At 47.6% G+C, this 18444-nt stretch overlaps 1 protein-coding gene across 2 annotated transcripts; it reads left to right on the plus strand.

The window, feature by feature from the left end:
* The first annotated feature begins 3351 nt into the window (after positions 1-3351).
* On the plus strand, positions 3352-12623 carry SAP30L (SAP30 like). Of its 2 annotated transcripts, XM_060093703.1 has the most exons (4): positions 3352-4063; positions 8430-8552; positions 10747-10845; positions 12380-12623. In XM_060093703.1, exons 1-4 carry the CDS (start codon positions 3866-3868, stop codon positions 12506-12508), a joined length of 549 nt encoding a protein of 182 aa, XP_059949686.1. In that variant the 5' UTR covers positions 3352-3865; the 3' UTR covers positions 12509-12623. The 2 variants fall into 2 exon arrangements, with proteins under 2 accessions (XP_059949686.1, XP_059949687.1); XM_060093704.1 differs by lacking the exon at positions 8430-8552 and having other exon boundaries at positions 10762-10845.
* The last annotated feature ends 5821 nt before the right edge of the window (positions 12624-18444 follow it).

The following is an 18444-nucleotide window of genomic DNA, read 5'->3' on the forward strand; positions in this document are numbered from 1 at the left end:
TGGTCTGTGATGCCTCTGGAGCATTCCAAGCAAAGAGCTGAATGTTGTTATCTGGAGTTCAGAGGAGAGGTCTCAGCTAGAATTATAAAGCTGGGGGGTGTCAACCTGCAGTTTGAAATATCTGGGGGTAGGTTTGGGTATGGAAAAGAATGTTATAGTTACTGACTCATGTTGCCCATTTAAAAATGTAGCTTCTCCTAAAGGCTTTAAATTCAACTTACAAATCTTGTTATTCCATTATAAGTCTAGTAATTTTTCATATGAAGATAAGGACAATCACTTTCACTTGTTCTGATTACTATTAAATTAATTCTTAAGTTTAGTAGCTTCAGTCCTCAAACATTTAACAGACTTACAGCCTTAATTAATCAAATTTCCTTAGACATTTCAGACTACAGTTACAAAATTAATATGCCTGATTTTCTCAAACACTTTAAATGTCCAGTAGGGCAGACTTACAAATCTAAAAAGCCAGATCTTTCTAAGCACTTAACCATACGTTGTAGATTAATTACCTAACAAGTCAGATTCTCTGGGCCATTTCAAGAATCTTAAATCCTACACAAAGCAGAACAAGATCACAGAAACTTCTCTCCTGTATTCATTCCTTCAATATCTGAATATTTATTTATATCTCCTCTCTGGAGTTACAGATTTACTCCCCCCAGCAAGGGGATCAGAATTTTTTCCAAATATTACTATTTGGAACTAACCTATATAACAACAAGGGGAAAGCTTATGAGAAAGCTTTCCTTGAAGAAAGACTACAAAATTGTATGTAAAGCATGGTTAAAAGCATGTGCCCCACCCCCAAGAAAATACATAGCGGCTGGGGGTAATTAGGAGAGAAACCGCACAGTAATTTGAACAGGGAAAGGTTAATATAAAGATTTATTAATTGTAACAGGGGACTGTAGTAATGAGGCATTGCCCAGTAAGAAGTAAAGAGAACTCTAAAGAATACAGGAATAGCAGATGTAAGGAGCAGACAGTACTCCTGGGGCTGAGATAGAGAACCCAGGAGAAAAGACCCCCTGCCCCTCCCCCACCAGAAGGGTAGTGCCAGGGGAAGCTGGTGCTGAAGAAACTGTGTGTACTGCAGTAGCCTGGCGCTGGATGCAAATGCTACTTTGAAAAAAATATATGTGGGAAATGTAGGAGCTCTTATCCATACCAATCGAGTTTGAAAGCAACATCACACACTGCCTTGTACAGATACTCAGCTGTTTTCTGTGTTGATGTCTGAGCTCCCCTGCTAGAAGATATCCTCTTTGAAAGCAAGGATTACATTTCATCTTCCTCATGTGGCCAAGCCTGAAGTGAGTATACATTATATGCTCAATAATTTATTTTTGAATATATGAACTCTGAGGGAAGAATCTTACTCAACTTGCCTTTTTTCCATTAATTTTTTATTCTATGTTTTCCTACTGTAAAGGCAAGAAATATTTATTGGGGAAAATGCAAAGGTAGAATAAAGGGAGGAAAATATCCATCATAATTACTGTTGGTACTTTGGTGTATTTCTTAGGCACAAATAGTTGTTTTTCTTTTTTTAAAAACAGATGTACACACATCATATCCCATATGCAATGTTATATCCTGTATTTTAAACTTAACGTAAATAAAGCACGTCTCCAACTCATCAACTCTTTGTTGAAGAGTCAGTGGTGAATTATTTTATTTAGAAACGTTTACATTGATGGTATGAATGTAAATGACTGCAAAATATCTCATTCTGAAGATGTTAGGTTGTTGATCTAACCATGTTAGATGTTAGGTTGTTGATCTTCCCTTGTGAAACTTTTCGTTCTTTTAAAATCTTTCCTATTATAAATAATCCCATAATGAACATTGTTGCCTATAAAATATTCTCCGGTAGGCCGATTTCCTAAAATGGCTGCCCCACATGTGAAATTACTAGGCTAGTGGGTACAAATACGTTTAAGGCCACTGAGAAAAACTGAAGATCATAGGACATCTGCTTCTAAACATGAAAACTGGTAGCTTCCCGTTTTCAACAAGACACAAACCAGAAGCCTCTTCAATGCCACCTAGTACTACCAAAATAGGTACACGTGCTTAGCTAACTCTCTCAGTCCCCTCCACGCCCCTCCCCCTGAGAAAATGCTGCCCAGCCCTAAAAGACTGCATGACTGCATGACCCTCGGCTAGTCCTTCGGGCCTTTGGCCCTCATTTGTCCCCAGGCTACCCAGTGGAGAGGTGGCCTGACTAGGCGTGCCGAATTAGAGGATTTCCCTATAGCCCTGGGTGTGTGTTTGACGTCCTGGGCGCCGAACCCCAAGCTCCGGGCCTCCGCAGGGCGCGGTCACCTCGCGGGTAAACCCGGAGGCTTAAAGCATTAGAAGCTACAGTTTACAGAGCTCCAGGGAGGGCCCAAAGTACGACAAGCCCTTCTCCACGCCGAGATTGGCTCAGCCTTTTCTACATCTCCTGCGCAGCGCCTCCTCTTCCCTGCGGTTCACCTAGTCCACCCTCCAGACCTAATCCCGACTTCCGATTCTTCCCAGCGGAAGGGTCACCCAAGCCCCTTGGGTCCCCTTCCCTCTCTCCTTTACTTTCCGCGCCGACCAACTCAGTCCCAGTCTCCACAGTGGGGGGTCTCCGCCACCCTAAGCTTCTGACCACCTTGCAAGACCCGTCATCAGACCCCCATCACCTCTTCTGCACGTCTTTCCACGTTATCTGTCCCGATCGTCCCTCTGTCTTTCCCGCCACGACTGTCTTTCTATCCGATTTCTATCCCGCCGGTCTGCGGGTCCTCTGGCCGTGGTCCTTCCGTTTCACCCTGTCTGAACCTCTCATGACAGTTTCTCTATCCCCTTTAGGTCCCCCCTCACATGCCCCTCCGCGTATCTCTCCCTCTGAGTCCCCGCCCACGTCTGCACTTCTGTCCCCCGAAAGTGATCCTCCGTACCCGGAGTCGGGCCCTCCGTCCAGCCGGAACCCTGCTAACCATCCATTCCCGGGCCCGGAGAGTCTGCGGCCCGGTTCCCCTCCCTCACCCGGGGAACTCTTCCCTTTTCCACTTTCTCTACTTTGAACCCATCCCAGCAGAGTCCAGGAAGTAGCCAGGCGCCGGGGACTGGCGGCGATGGCGCCCAATGGGACGCGCCAGCGGCGGCGGCGGCCCCGCCCAGAGTGCGAACGCGGCCAATGGACGCGCGGAGGCGGGACTTCCGCTGTCCCGCGGAGGGCGGGGGAGCGAACTGTTGTGGTGCGGAGCGTTGGGCGGGCGGCGGCCGGGCGGCCCAGGGGCTGCCGCGGGACTCGGGGCGCAGCCGAGCGGCTGCAGGGGTGGGGCGGGCCGGACGCGCCGCGGGGCCCGGACGCCGCGGGTTCGAGGCCGGGCCCCGCGCGGGGAGGCCGCGCCACCCCGGGGGAGCTGCCCGGCGGCGAGTTTGCCCGGCAGCCGAAATAAGGCGGGAGCCGGCGGGGGCCCTCGGAACCCCCTGCCAACCCGGGCCTGGAGTCCTCGGGGAAAGGCTGCTTCCTGGGACGCCCTCTCGGACGTCCCCGCCGAAGGGTAACGGTTAAGGGCCCCCGGCAGAAGGCGCCTCCGGGTGACTCCCGGCGGGGCCCTGCGAGCCGCGGGAGCCGACCCCGGGGCCGCGAGCGGGGAGGAAGGGGCTTGGCGGAGACGCGGGCCCGGAGACCGAAGGAGCGGGAGCGCGGCGGAGCGGAGCCGGGCCTCCAGGGCGCGAGGCAGGGCAGCGCCTCGGCTGGAGACGGACTCTGGGACCCTCGAGTGCGGGGGCCTCGGCAACCTGCCCCGCGGGGAGCGCGGCCGCGGAGTGGCCTACGGGGGACCCTCCCCCAGAGGGGCCGGCCCGGGGCGGGGAGATGAACGGCTTTAGCACCGAGGAGGATAGCCGGGAAGGGCCCCCCGCCGCCCCCGCCGCCGCCCCGGGCTACGGCCAGAGCTGCTGCCTCATCGAGGACGGCGAGCGCTGCGTCCGGCCCGCGGGCAACGCCTCCTTCAGCAAGAGGGTCCAGAAGAGCATCTCGCAGAAGAAACTCAAGCTGGACATCGACAAGAGCGTGAGTCCGCCCCCGCCCCCGCCCCCGGCTGGGCCCCCGCACCGGGCCGCTCTCGGCCGCTGCCCCGGGCTGCGGGCGGGACTCGGGGGCCCTCCCCGCCCTGGGCCTCGCCGCCCTTTATCTGCAAACTAAGGAATTGGGCTTGCAAAGGCCGCTCGGCGCTGGTGGGCTCTGACTAGGACTCTGCCCAAATCTGGGAGGTTAGCGGCGGGGGCTCCGAGGACCCTTCCTGCCTGGGAAGATTTGACACCAGTTTTTAGCTCGTTTTATTGGTGTAGACATGGGAGCAGGAAGAGGTGGGTTCATTTGGTTGCCCCACGGAGGAGCAGGTATTAGGGAGGAGGTGATGAAGGGACCCAGCTCTTCTCCAACTTCTCTCTCCTTCTCGGATCCGTGTTATTCCTTCAGAAAAAGAAAGGTGGCAGTTACGTCTCTGTCTGGGGCGGCCTCAGCTTCTGCAGAGGGTCGCCGAGCTCGCTGCTCAGCAGGCAGCTGTGGGGACCTGGGATTTTCAAGGATGTGGCAGAAATAAGACCAAGATCTGGTCTCGGGAGGTGGCTCTGGCAGTCGAAGTGATGAAAAGGAAGAAAATCCATTTTTATAGGGTTAACTTCTTTACAAATGCCCGGAGGGTGGAGGTGGGTAATTTAAATTTGAATAGGAAACTTTTCCTGTGTGATTTCACCACTTCTAGTTAACTATTCTAAAGATGTGCCTATTGTCCACCAGTTAAGAACTGTTTATTTTGACATCTGTTGCTGCAAGCCTTAAGTGGCTGCCTGGTGATTAGGAATTGGAAGTTAGAGGGATATTTAATATTCAGGTAGACCAGCTAGGAGATTAGGTGGTTAACATCCATTCTCCTTTAGGACCAAAATTTCTCCACTTTGGGGGGAAATCAGAGATTGCTTGTTAAACTGAAAGGGCACCCACATTTCCATTTCTGATTTTACAACTGAAAGTGAGGCCCAGAGATAGGAAGTGACGGTGCCAAAGTCACACAGCACCTAAGAGGCTGGTTAATTTCTTGAATCCGTTGTCTGATTTACTTCCAAGCCCCATGCATAAGCCTTGATTAAGAGTTGAATAAGTAAAAAAATTCTTCCCTGCCCTTCCTTCTACGCTCTTCACTCTCACCCCCATTTTTTTTTAAGTTAACAATTATATTTGCAACTCTTGAATGGAAAGATGCTACTTTTAAGTGGTTGAGGGTGAGTTGATGGCTTTCTTAGTACAAATCTCTATCGATGAATGAATAAATGAATGAAAGGAATTCATCTAAGCAAACAACTGGCTAGACACTATCGTGGCCTGGATTAGGACATGTATGGAAATGAAATGCTTAACTCTAAGACAGTAATGAATTCATCCTCATGGAAACACTGCCCACCTTCTGTTTAGGTTGTTGGGAGCCTTTACTTGAGCAGCTTATAATAATATTTTACAGTACTAAAAAAAAAAGAAATTCCCAGTTCTTTTAAACCCACCATCGGAACAATTGTGCTGCCGCAACTGAGGCTCCATTTCCCGGTGACCCCACTGGAAAACCTGTGTTGGGCTATGTTGACCGTTTGACACACGCTGTCTAGAAGAGAGGCAGCCTGAGCCTGGTACTAGAGTTCCCAAAAGGTAATGCTTCTGAAGGAGTAGGATTTCAAGGCAGAATCACTCACAGTTTGTTTGAAGGTGGTGTTGTGGGTGGAGTCATTACTTCTGAAAGGGATTCTATTTCATTCTCACAGGCTTGGGCAGGAATTCAGTTCTAAGTAACTGCTGTGTTACAAGAATTTTTAGCTGTTGCAGAAAGTGAAACAGGAAAAAAAACACTAGAGCCTTTTCTACCACACTCCTTTCTCCACCCCCAGCTCCCTAAAGGCCACTGGGCTCTGAAATTTCTGAAAACCAATATGTACTTGAAAACGGTTAAGGAGGAATAATGACTATTTATCTTGTAAAAGGGTCTAGCAGAGAACCTTTTTAAATAATAGCACCTTAAATCCTACTCAGGCAGTTTAACTCCTTTCATGTAGACATTGGCAGTGTTCTGTGATTTATTAAGATATAACATCTTTCAAACATCCCTCCAATTGACATATATCTGCTTTCTTCTGGAGAAAAGTAGAAGTGGAGAATAAATAGAGTAAGGAAAACATTGCAGGAGGAAAGGACGTGTGCCAGGGGTTAGAAGGTCTGGATGACCTTGGCCAGGTCATTCCTCCACTCTAGGTGGCTTCAGGTTATCCCAATAGAAAATGAGATGGGAGCCAGGGGGGTTACACTGGTGATTGCTGAGTTGTCTTCCATCTAGGATTCCATTATTCTAGTGTCCTGACCTGAAATCTCCCAGCCACAGCTTTAGGAATCACATCTTCTGCCTGTTCTTTTTCCTAGTCTGTCACTCTGAATTTGAGGAACAGCTTAGTCTCTCAGACCTTACATGTGAAACTAGCTAACATGAGGGCCAGCTTCCTGTGAGGTATGTAGGGTATGCTGTGAGTGTGCTTTCTTTCCTCATAAAAGCACATCCAGTAGTCTATACATCAACTAGATGAGATTCTTTGGGACAGTGACACGTGCTGTGTCCGCAGGTCCTTTGACAGTTGAATTTGGCAAAGCTATTCCAATTTGTTGCCATATGTAAATGTGGCTTTTACTGGCCTAAGCTGCTTTTAGATGCAAGGGTATGGCTGTGTTGATGCAGCAGCATTTATTGATTACCTGCTGTCTGCAAGACACCCTCACAATGTAAACTTAAAACTACTCATGACTCACTGATCCAACCACATGAAAGTGCTCATTCATCTGAATAAAAAACAGTTTTCATTATTTTCTCAGTGAAAAGGCCTGAATTAATTACTCTGGTTTCCTATCAGCTTACTTTTATCTTTAAGCATTTGAGGAATAAACTCAAATTCAGAAGTCTCTCAAGAACATTTGCACAACATCTGGTTCAGTGTCAACAACCCCAAGTCATTTACAGTCATCCTCCATTCAACCCTGCTAGTTATATTCTTAATAAGAGCACGTTCTTCACATCTTAGCTGCTGTTGCCACCTTCACTTACTATTATAATAAGCCTCCAGCCTGCATTAGAAAAGCAGCAGTTGTATCCAGCTTCTTTTTTTTAAGTTTCTTATTTATTTATTTATATACTTTGGGCTGCGTTGGGTCTTTGTTGCTGCACGCGGGCTTTCTCTAGTTGTGGTGAGCAGGGACTACTCTGTTGCCGTGTGCGGACTTCTCATCATGGTGGCTTCTCTTGTTGCGGAGCACTGGCTCTAGGTGCGCGGGCTTCAGTTGTTGCAGCGCGCAGGCTCAGTAGTTGCGGCACGGGGGCCCTAGAGCGTGTGGGCTCAGTAGTTGCGACACATAGGCTCAGTAGTTGTGGCTCGTGGTCTCTAGAGCGCAGGCTCAGTAGTTGTGACGCACGGGCTTAGTTGCTCCGTGGCATGTGGGATCTTCCCAGACCAGGGATCAAACCCGTGTCTCCTGCATTGGCAGGCGGATTCTTAACCACTGCGCCACCAGGGAAGTCCCCCAGCTTCTTTTATGTGGTTCCATCTTGTGAGAATTTCTGCACCTCTTTCCACTTCTCTTTGTGGATTGGATGTGTGGTGATGCAAGAATTATAAATAGATACCCAGAAATAGTTTTTCAGAGGGTTGTCATCGTACAATAGTAACTGTTGTCAATGTAAAAATAGGATGTCCCGTCTACCATTACCACAGTGCCTTCTTTCTTGCTTTCCTGCTCCCGGGGGTAGTGCATTCCAGCGAGGTATAAGTTCCTAACTCCTACAGGTCTGAAAATGTCACGTCTCTCCCTGCTTCAAAAACCTTGGGGGACCCTGTCTTGTTTGATGGAAAGTCTAAGCTGTTCTCATGCCCCCGACCCCCGAATTTCTCCTGATGCTCCTGCACAGGCAGTCACCTCCATCTAAGTGACATGGTCTCCTCAGGGCCTCCTCACTCACGCCTTCCATCGGCCTCATTTGAAACTTAAGTTGTGGCTTTTCCCATCTGGAATGCTTCCTGACTACCTGCAAATCCTCCCTTCCGGTCAGGGACCTCCACTCTAGCTAGTTCAGCCGCAGGGCCTTGCCCTTTGCTGTATCCATACCATTTGTTGTATTTATCATTCGGGGGGACTTGGTTTATAACGCACTTCCCGGTGTGATGTTAGCGTTCTCTTTGAGGGGTTCTCATTGTGCAATTCAATAGGAAACTTGTGGAAGTGATGGCTTGCATCTTGTTCTTCCTTTGGTCTCTCCAATGCCTCGCAAGGGAGAAAAGCCCCATAATTTGACAGATACCTGTTGCTATTTCCATGGAATTGGCAACTCTGACTTTAATTTGCTTCCCAACAGGTAAGACACCTGTATATTTGCGATTTCCACAAAAATTTCATCCAGAGTGTACGAAATAAAAGGAAGAGGAAGACAAGTGACGATGGTGGAGATTCTCCTGAGCATGACACTGACATTCCTGAGGTAAAGGTCCAAAACTTTACCTTAAGAAAGCTGGGAGAATGGATTCTAACCTGATCCTTACCTCTGGCCTGGCCTAAGAAGTGATTTTAGTCTCCTCTTTGTTGCTGTGGTGTATTTGAAAAGTGAAGCATAGAATCTTAGTAATATGGAATCTGAGAGCTTAGAAATCAACTGGTCTGACTGCCCCACAGTTTTACAGACAGGCACAGACACTCAGGGTCACACACACAGTTTGGGAGCCCCAGTCCAGTGCCCTCTCCAGTAGGCTGTGCTGACTTTCTTCAGAAACCCCCTGAGAAATACTTAAATACAACCACAATGTCAAGTTTTTAAAAACTTTGTTTTTGCCCTTAAAGTTAGAGACTGAGTATATATGGATTGGGGGAAGTCATTTCCCCTCTGTTTTCTGGTCTGCAAAATGAAGGTGTAAGTTGTCAGGTCACACCAACTCTGATTTTCTATCACTCTCTGATTCCTGGTCCAGGCCTGTTCCCAAATATCTATTCCAAGGTCAGTTACACTGGCCCAGGGTTTCTCAACCCTGGCACTGTTGACATTTGGGGCAGATAATTCTTTGTGGTGGGGCCGTCCTGTGCATCGTAGCATGTTCAGCAGCATCCCTGGCTTCTACCCACTAGGTGCCAGGCACACCTAGTGTCTCTAGACATTGCAGGTGTCCTCTGGGGGGCAGGATCATCCCCTGCTGAGAACCGTCCCACTAGATGATGAGCCCTAGGCTTCTCAAACCAGAAGCCTGCCTTTCCTTCAAGGTGCCAGTGTCTATTATGCAAGGCTACAGGGAGGAATACCGAATTTTCTTTCTATCTAAATTGTTTTCACTTAAGACTCGGCAAAAGAAGAACCGTTTATAATGTACACTGAATATTTGATGCATGAATATTTCATAAGGCAACCGCCTGTTAGCACTCAGAGTGAAAATGACTGTGTAGGACTAGAAAGAGTAGGCGGGCCTTTGTCTGCAGACGTGGAGGAAACCTTTGAAAATATGGCCCTCTCCCTCTGCTCCTTCCTGTGTCCCCTTTTCTAGCATTGGGTTACAGTATCTTTCTAATGCTTTTAGCATTTTTATTATTATTTTATGAAGAAATGGATGTATTTACTTTCTAAATGCTTTTCACAAAAAAAAAAAAAAAGGTTTGAGGAATGTTTGAAAAGAAAGAAGGACTTTGGTCCCTCATATTGATCATTCATTTTGTTTTTAAGTGCTGTCCACCTGCCTGAAGCAAGAACATCTCTTTTAGAGGCAGGTAAAGGCAGCCCAACTTTCTGGGCCTTCAATATTTCATGACTGTGCAGCTTTCCTCTCTTCCTTTGTTAGAAAAAAAAGGGAGGGTCCTTTCCCCTCTGTTACCCAGTCATCTGCAGAGACCCTGCCCCTAACCTGCTGATTTGTACATTTGCTACAGTAGCTTTGAGCTTTCTCTGGAAGGCTGTTAAGGATCCTAATACCCGAAGGCTGAGCCTAGGGGAGAACTACTTGAGAATATCAGTACTTCCCACTGTCCTCCGTCATGCCCCTCTATCTACTCTGTGCCGAGCTCTGGCCTGTCTTCCTCCAGTATGTCTGTCTGCTTTTACCTTTGCTCTCCATGCCTGCTACCCCGTCTAGCATCAGCACCCCTGCAGAGCTCAACTTCACCATCTCATTTCTGGACCATTGCTGCAGCATCTTCCTCTGCTGTCCCTCCACCCCCCAGTCAGTCTTCCCACAAACCACCACAGATCCATCTTCCTAGAACAGCGCCCTCCCACCTAGGTTCTCTCCTTCTGCTTGTCAAGACATGCTACCACCCAGTCTCACCTTTTAAACCCATCATGAGAGCCTCTGACCCCTAGCCCATATGTCCTCTCATGGCTTTCCGAACCCATGGCCTTCTCGCTCATTCCCTACTCTAGTTCTTTTCCTCACTGTCTCTCTAAACCCTGCCTCTCCTTAGCGGAAGCTTCACGACCTCCATCAGCCTTCTGGGACCACCCCTCCCCCGCCAGAACTCTGCTTCCACTGTTGTTTCTGTCCTTCCAGCCAGTTATTAGTCCTTGGTGGACCATTTCTAAGACTTCTTTGTAGTCTCTCCATCCCCACCCCTATAGTGTAGTGCTAGGCACACAGTGGGCTCTCAGTGAGTCGTGGCTGGTCAGGTGATGGATAATGTGTTTCTCCTCTTCTCTCTAGGTTGATCTGTTCCAGCTGCAGGTGAACACTCTCCGACGTTATAAACGGCACTACAAATTGCAGACCAGACCAGGCTTCAATAAGGCCCAGTTAGCAGAAGTAGGTAGACAAAATTGCGCTCTAAAGAGGGAGAGCCAGCGTTGTGCTTCTGATGGTGACCTTGATTCTCCGTGTGTGTCTATACATAAACCCTTCCATACCTCTGGAAGCAACTTCCTCTTTCCTCTTTTGCACAATTTAGAATCCCCCAGCTTTAGACCTAGAAAGGCCTGATTTCCATAAAAGAAACCAGGGCACAGAGAAAAGAAATGACTTGCTTAAACCATACAGCAAGTTGGTAGCTTGGAATCTCAAGACTCCTGATTCTAAGTCCTGAGTGTTCTTTTGCTTGTTCATTTGTTTGAATCTTGTTTTGCAAGATTCTTTCTAGATATGTTCCATTCTGCACATGAGGTGTGTCTGATTAATCATCCCCAAACCTTTACTCATGTTCTGTAGGAGCTATTTTTCTTTCTTTGTTTTTTTTCCTTGATTTCTTCTACTCTGATGTTGGTAATGGAAGTATTTATTATAGTGAATGGAGCCTAAGAATGTTTTCTCCTGCCCTGAGTCCCCAACACAGTTCCGGGCATGGGGTGGGGATGCGGGTGCTCCACTGGCCATTATTTTAATATACTGACAGCCTGCCTTGATACTTCTGTCCTGTTGGCATTTGTGTGGGTACCCTGTCATCCTTCTTTTCTAAATGTGTTTTTCTGTCTACCGTAGAAAACTTGGGAAATGATGAAAAATGCAATCCTACCATTCAGAGACAACCGCTCTATAGTTCTCGTTCTCTGACTCCCTTTTTATCTGAACCGGCGCCCTCGGTCCATCCAGAGATTTCCTTATGGGGTCACATCCCTGTTGGTTTTTGGTCTTCCCTTTAGAGCTTTCTTGCCGATCCATCATTTTTCCTTAAACCTCTCCTTCACCAGCGTCCAGATAAACCACAGAAGCACACAAACCTTTCCTACTTCAAGATAACATTACCCTTGCCAGTGTCCACCCCTGGTGGGAGGGGTGGGATGAGATGGGGCAAGAGGAGACCTGCATTCTCAGGACTTGGAAATAAAGTATCGGGAATACATAGTAAATGATGAATTTTTCTTCAAATCTCATGTCTTTCAAGAGGCAGTTATGTACTATTTAGATGGTTTTTTGGGTGAGACACTTACATCTGTTCAATTGGCTATTTATTTGACAAAAATTTAAAAGGACACTTTTCTGCCCAGTTCCTGGGCCTGAGAGGTTATGGTAGCAGCTGGTCAACCCTTGCAGTCCCAGTCTCTTGCTCCATGAGGATGACCTTGAGACTATGCCGTGATGGACAGTTGGCTGCCACTGAAACAGAACCGCACCTTAGGAGTGTTGTGGAATAAAGTGTTGCTTTTGGAAGCCTGGAAACCAAATCACCTAAACCTGGGAAAAAAGGGCATTCTGCATTCTGTAGCACTGCAGGAAGTTCTGCAGTAATCATAACCCCTTCCATAGCTCTGGGAGCAACTTGCTCTTCCCTCTTTTGCACAGCTTAGAATTTGTGGCCCCGCTGGTTCACGTGGTTTAATGGACTCTGGTTTTCCTCCCTGTGTAGACTGTCAGCCGACACTTCAGGAACATACCCGTGAATGAAAAGGAGACGCTCGCTTACTTCATCTACATGGTGAAGAGTAACAAGAGTAGACTGGACCAGAAATCAGAGGGCGGCAAGCAGCTTGAGTGATGATGAAGCACATCTTCAAGAAATGAAGTATAATGCTTAATGCACAGGTGATATCTGCTACATTTAAGCCCGTAAAGACTGTTAAACTTTATTGTAAATAAAAAAGTTTGAATGATGAATACTGTAAATCTTTTCGGTCAGGAGGATTATATTCTCATGATTCATCATGTTTATACACAGACTTTAAGGCAACTACTGGACTAAAAAAAAAAAAAAAACAAGATCGGAAAAAGAATGAAAGAAAAACAATGTACTGCCACATTCAGCAAAGCATTAAGTCAGTTCTGCTGGAAATGTGGGATGACAAATATTTTGGTAGTCACCTTGTAATTCCATGCTGCCACATGTGAGGTGTAGCCCTGGACCAGCAGCGAGGTACGGCTTGGTGGGGAGGTACATGAGCAGACCCGTCTGCTGGGGACATAGGCGCCCCTCTTTGTTGCAGGCTTTGTCGCTTATCAGCAAATCCGTTTGACACTGGTCCCTCGCCAGCCCTGTGCTTTGCACACAGTAGGCACCCAGTCAGGATTTGCTGGTTACTCCAGCTGTCACTAACAGTGCCAGCCCTGTGCTTCCCACCTCTAGGTATTGAGGCCTCTGCCGTTTCTGTTGCTCACCACTTAACGTCCGGAGTGTGAGGAAATCCTGATGCACCGACAGGATATTTCAGGTCAGATGAGGACTTCAGGGCAATCTCATGTGCCAAGCTGTATCTGTGGAGGTTCCAGAAACACTGAGGCAGAGCCCCTCCCGGGAGCCACGGCTCTTTGTTCACGCCTTCATGCCTCATGCTTCAGGGTCAAGTTATGTATTGTGACTTCAGCCATTCTCCTGCGCCAGAAATGCTTTGACAAGTGAAGATATTTAGTGGTTTGGGGCTCATGTTCTCAGAAGTACTAATCCTTAATTCACAACCACAAGAAAGCTGCCAAGGACCATGTGGTTCCTGCTCCAAAGTCCAGCTCTCGGATAGAAGGTCTGACCAGCTTTGACCTCCTTGAGGGTCAGCAACAAATCATGGGTTTGAGCAACACAGGTCAGTGCCATCCGATGTTCATTTTTGTGAGCAATTTGCCTCTCTTTTAGGGGGGACGATTGCTAAAGTTTTTTAAGTATTAACAATTACCTGATTTTTTTTTATGTTCAAAAACTCAGATTCCTCTATCTAATTATATCAGAGCCAAAGTATCCTTTGAAAACAAAGCTTTATATCCAAAAGTATGCTTTTGCAAAATTTTCTAGTCAGTGTGTTGGGGGGCAGAGGGTGTGGACAGGGAGTGGGAAGAAAAGAGAAGAAAGGACTTGAATTCTAATTTCTGACCATCTTGACATATATTGTGGTCAAAGGTATCACTTTCTTACTCAGTTTTCATTCTGAGTTCTTTCTTAAGCCTTAAAAAATAAAAGCAGGGCTTCCCTGATGGCGCAGTGGTTGAGAGTCCGCCTGCTGATGCAGGGGACACGGGTTCGTGCCCCGGTCCAGGAAGATGCCACATGCCGCGGAGCGGCTAGGCCCATGAGCCATGGCCGCTGAGCCTGCGCATCCGGAGCCTGTGCTCCGCAACGGGAGAGGCCACAACAGTGAGAGGCCCGCGTATGGCAAAAAAAAATAAAAAATAAGTAAAATAAAATAAAATAAAAGCAGCAGTGGACAGCCTGGCCTGGCGGAGCATTTTAGTGACTCACAGACGGCTTAATCTGAGCATCCACGCAGAGAAGTCAGAACAAACCCACCCCCCGGCCCCCAAGCACGGTGGTGGAGTGGCCAAAGGTCTCAGTTCCGTGGAGCATGCATTCTGTGGACGGGGACAGGGCCACCACTCTCACTAAATAAAACAATGTGTGTTCGCTGCAGCCAAGGTTTCACTAGTGTTCACGATGCATGTCTAGCAGATTGCAGCCTTTTAAAATATGTATAAATGAATGTACATAGAGCATACTCTAGACTATGAGGGGATCTTATTTTCATATACCTGGGCACGTCAGGGTGCTCTCTGCGTGTTTTTAGTTGTGCAGATTCAATAGATATTTAGAGTGTCTCGCTACTCACAGCTGAAGGCTGTTGATGTGTGAGCATCAAGAAGGCTCTAAAGTATGTGGCTTATGTCGGTTTTTTCCTGAGAAGCTGAGTTAGAAAGGCTTTGAAGGTGTCAAAACACCAAACCCCCTTTGTCAAGGGGAGTGTTTTCTGATCAGGCTGGAGTTTGGGGACAGGTGGGGTTAAGGCACTGGTAACCTGCTCTCTGGAAATGTCCACATCTTATTGAGAAAAAAAGTGTATCTTTCTGATGTTTGAACCAGAATTGTGGGTGTGTAAGTCTTGTCACTGTTTCTTCAATAGCAGATCTGTGTTCCCAGTTGAGAGACAGCGGTATGCTTCTGTACAGGAAGCTGTGGTGTTAGGCTCCGTCCGTTCAAGTGTGTCTGTAAGAGTGCTCTCATTCCCGCGTGAAGCCTGGGGAAACTTACCCCTCTCAGCCAGATGCTGTGTGCACTCGAGTCCCAAGCCGTCTTTCCTCTAAGGAGAGGGCCTTTGGAAAGTGGAGGTTATGGGTGTCTTTTCAAGTGTTGAAAGCATGTCAGGTGAGAGAGAAGACAGAGCTCTCTGAACTTATATTTTCCTTGTGTGCAGACATCTATTCTTTCATCAGACCACTAAGCCACTGGCCTTAGCCTCTTCTGCAGTCTCCCATGGCTTGATCTGGGGCAGGTGACTTCTGCCTGTCAGAGGTGGCCGACCTTCCAAAGCAACCGGATCTGGCTTCGGGGAGCAGTGGGGCTTGGGAAAAGCAGCCCTCATCGTGGCTGCCTGCTTTTTATACCACCTATCAAGGACTCGTGTGTCTCTCCACCTGTAATGTTGCAACATTGCCTTCTCTCCTCTTGGTGCTCCTGGGCAAAACTGGAATGTGCAATCCAGAACTGGCAGTGTCTTAAACAGCACAGCTCCTGCCTCAGTTTCCAGCCTGCTGTGATTCTTTCATATCCCCTGAAGGGTGTCACATGGAATTGTCAACATCTTGCCATTTATGTTGCTTCATTTTAAGGTTTTTAAAAAACGGACAAACTTCTTATTTCAACGAACAAACCCTTAGGTTGGCAACATCATGTGAAAAAAATCATAAGCTGAATCCCTTGAAAGATTGCAACCAAAGGATTCAAGACGGCTGGTGTAAAAGGAAGAGGAATTTCATTTATGTGATACAGCCGCCAAGTTGGTAGACGTTCCTGTCATAGCTAAATAGTCACAGCTAGTCTTCCAGAGAGCAGATATTAATAATTGTTTGCAGCTGGAATGTTGCATCTAACCTTGGCATTTCAGCTGTTTATTTTGTGGGAACTTTTTTGTTAATATCCTGGAGGGCACCTGCCTGGTAGAAAGGAGAAAGTAGGAGAGGGAAGTTACTCAGGGGCCCGGCCATGGATCCCAGAGTTGCTGCACAGAAATCATCTGAAGGCTCTCAGTCATTACCATGACAAGATCCAGAAGTTGGGAAAGGACCCTTAAGTCATCCAGTCCAGTCTCCCCATAGGTGCTGGCATTCTGCCTACAACCGTCCCACCAAGGTTTGAGCAGTCTGGGCTTAAACACCTTTGAGGACAGAGAACTCACTACCTCCTGGGGAAGGCTGTTCTATCTTTGTAAACCTCTGGCTTTTCTATGTTCTCTGGAATTTCCATCTTAGTCTCTGCCTAATGGGGGCCAAGTTAGTTGGCCAAGGACCTAATTGCTGCACTGCCCCAGGGCGTAGTGTTTGTCTCTGGGGAAGGAGCAGCTAGCATATAGACACTTTGGTGTCCTGGCTGTCCTTCCCCCCGAGTATTAGTTCCTTATTGGAGATGTTGAGGAAACCCCAACGTCTTCCTGCTGGGATGAAGTATAACATCATTATACTCCCTTGATCTTGCTAAAGCTGATGGAGGAGGTCAGGGTAGGAGGGAGTGCTATCAGGCTGCTAAAAAATATACCTTAAGACAGAGGAGGCCTTAGTTCTGTGCTTGCCTCGCAAAAACTGATGCTCATATTACTTAGGAAAAGTTTTAGCTAGAAAATTTCAAAATATGACCATTGCTCTGTCTGAAGTTGAACGGTTATAGGGCCCCTGAGGGCTTGTACCTTAAGATTCCTGCAAGTACGTCACACATTGTTTTTATGGAGAAAACAAAGCTTGGAAACTTGGGAGAACCACATGTCTCAGTGACAGAGAAGTGCCATATTTTCAAGCTGGAAAGGCCTTTGAGGTTGCCATTGCCCAGTCATTGATTTTTAGAGACGGGGAAACTGAGATTTGAAAAGACTTGCCTGAGTGCTGTGGCATCATCTGGACCAGCCTTCTGTCCTCCTGACGCTTCGGGCGCTCGTTCACTTTCCAACTTGCAGCATAGCTGTAACCCAGTCTGCAGTGAGCTGCCCTCAGAACCTTGAGACCTAGCCACTGAGCAGAGGTTCCCAAGGCCAGCCTGGCTCTCAGGGAACCAACCTGTAGAACTCAAGGTTGTGAGACAGGACTGGGAAGGCAGTCCGTTGAGTTTTGCAAAATGAATGGGAGGGGAGAACAGAAGGAGCCTATAATTTAAGACCAAGGTTCCAAAGTCCTGGCGGGAAATGTGGTGGTGTCCTAGACTCTAAATTCTCACTAAATACACTTGCCTTTCAGGTGGGTCAATCAGGTGACCCTGACTTGAACAGACACAGCTCTGTGGCCCTGCCGTTTGCAGCCCCCATCCCTGTTAGCGAGAGAGGCAGTTGAACTGAAGGACAGGTGAGCTCAAGATCATGCCCTGGGAAGCATGGTGCTTTAAGGATGCCTTTGTATTCCTTTCACTTTATTACAGACTGTTTTCAAGTTTATGGTTAGGAAGGGTAAAGTTGATCCCATTTTTTTGAGGTGGAATCCAGCCGGGGGCAAGGTGGGACCTTTTCTTAGAGTAGGAATGTCTACAATCAGTCATTTCATCTAGCTTGCATCTTCAAATGCAAACCCTTCAGTGGCTTTCACTTAATGAACACATCTTTGCTAATGACAGAGGCTTGTACAGGATCCCTGTTTTCACATGTGTATTATCTGTTATTCCCGTCAGAGTGTTTTGGGGGTGCAGGTTGGTTTGGGTTTTTTTTCCATTTTGTAACTGCCTTATCGAAAAGCAAGTGCCCTTCCATTCCAGGCTTCCTCATATTGTACATGTTTCCTGCCAAACTGGGGGGATCATTTGTATTTTAATTTTGTAATCTATGGCTCTGTACTGTTGAAAGGCTCTCAATTCTGTGGGGTCTCCTTAGTATGTATGTGACTTTTCATGTTGCAGTATCACACAGATGGGATGGCCCGACTTTCGCTCTTAATAAACGATCTGAATGAGAAACAAGAGACACACTCTGTTGTACCCTTTGAATGTCCACATGGAGCTCAGATGCTTTCACTTGCACATTCGGCCCCTGGCTGTGTAGGACAGTGACTGGGGACAGCGATCTGTCCTCCACTCGCCCTTCCACTCCCAGTGCGCACCATGTGAGTTCAGCTCACAGAAGTGTGACCCTGCCTTCCCACTCACTCCTGTGCAAAGAGATTGGCTGTGGTTGGACGGCCCGAGTCGAGCCTGAGTGCTGCGTAGCGTAGCAGGTACGCTGGCCCCAGAGCTTCACTCTGGTCTTCAGTTATCCACCTATAAAAGTTCTAAGTAAACTGGATGGACGGTTGCAAATTAAAATGCCTGTTGGGGGCCGGGGGGCGGGGGAGCTGTAAACTGGAGAATCCAGGTCCCTTCTAAGGGCAGCCACCGCTGAGCTCCAGCCCGTTGTTGCCACGTGGGAATGCCAGCCCTGTGTGGCCAGTTCTCACGAGTTCTCAAGAGGAACTGGAAATACAGACCTTTATATACATACCTCAATGTTTCACTGTCCCAAAAACTTACATTTAGCAATGTATGAACCGGCG

Source organism: Mesoplodon densirostris, chromosome 3, assembly GCF_025265405.1.
Source record: "Mesoplodon densirostris isolate mMesDen1 chromosome 3, mMesDen1 primary haplotype, whole genome shotgun sequence".
In the NCBI taxonomy this organism is placed as follows: Eukaryota; Metazoa; Chordata; class Mammalia; order Artiodactyla; family Ziphiidae; genus Mesoplodon; species Mesoplodon densirostris.

Excerpts from the sequence above, each read along its gene's own strand:
- SAP30L (XM_060093703.1), top strand. The coding sequence starts at position 3,866 with ATGAACGGCTTTAGCACCGAGGAGGATAGCCGGGAAGGGCCCCCCGCC. Across the intron at positions 4,064-8,429 it reads AGCTGGACATCGACAAGAGC|GTAAGACACCTGTATATTTG; the intron begins GTGAGTCCGCCC and ends GCTTCCCAACAG. Across the intron at positions 10,846-12,379 it reads ATAAGGCCCAGTTAGCAGAA|ACTGTCAGCCGACACTTCAG; the intron begins GTAGGTAGACAA and ends CTCCCTGTGTAG.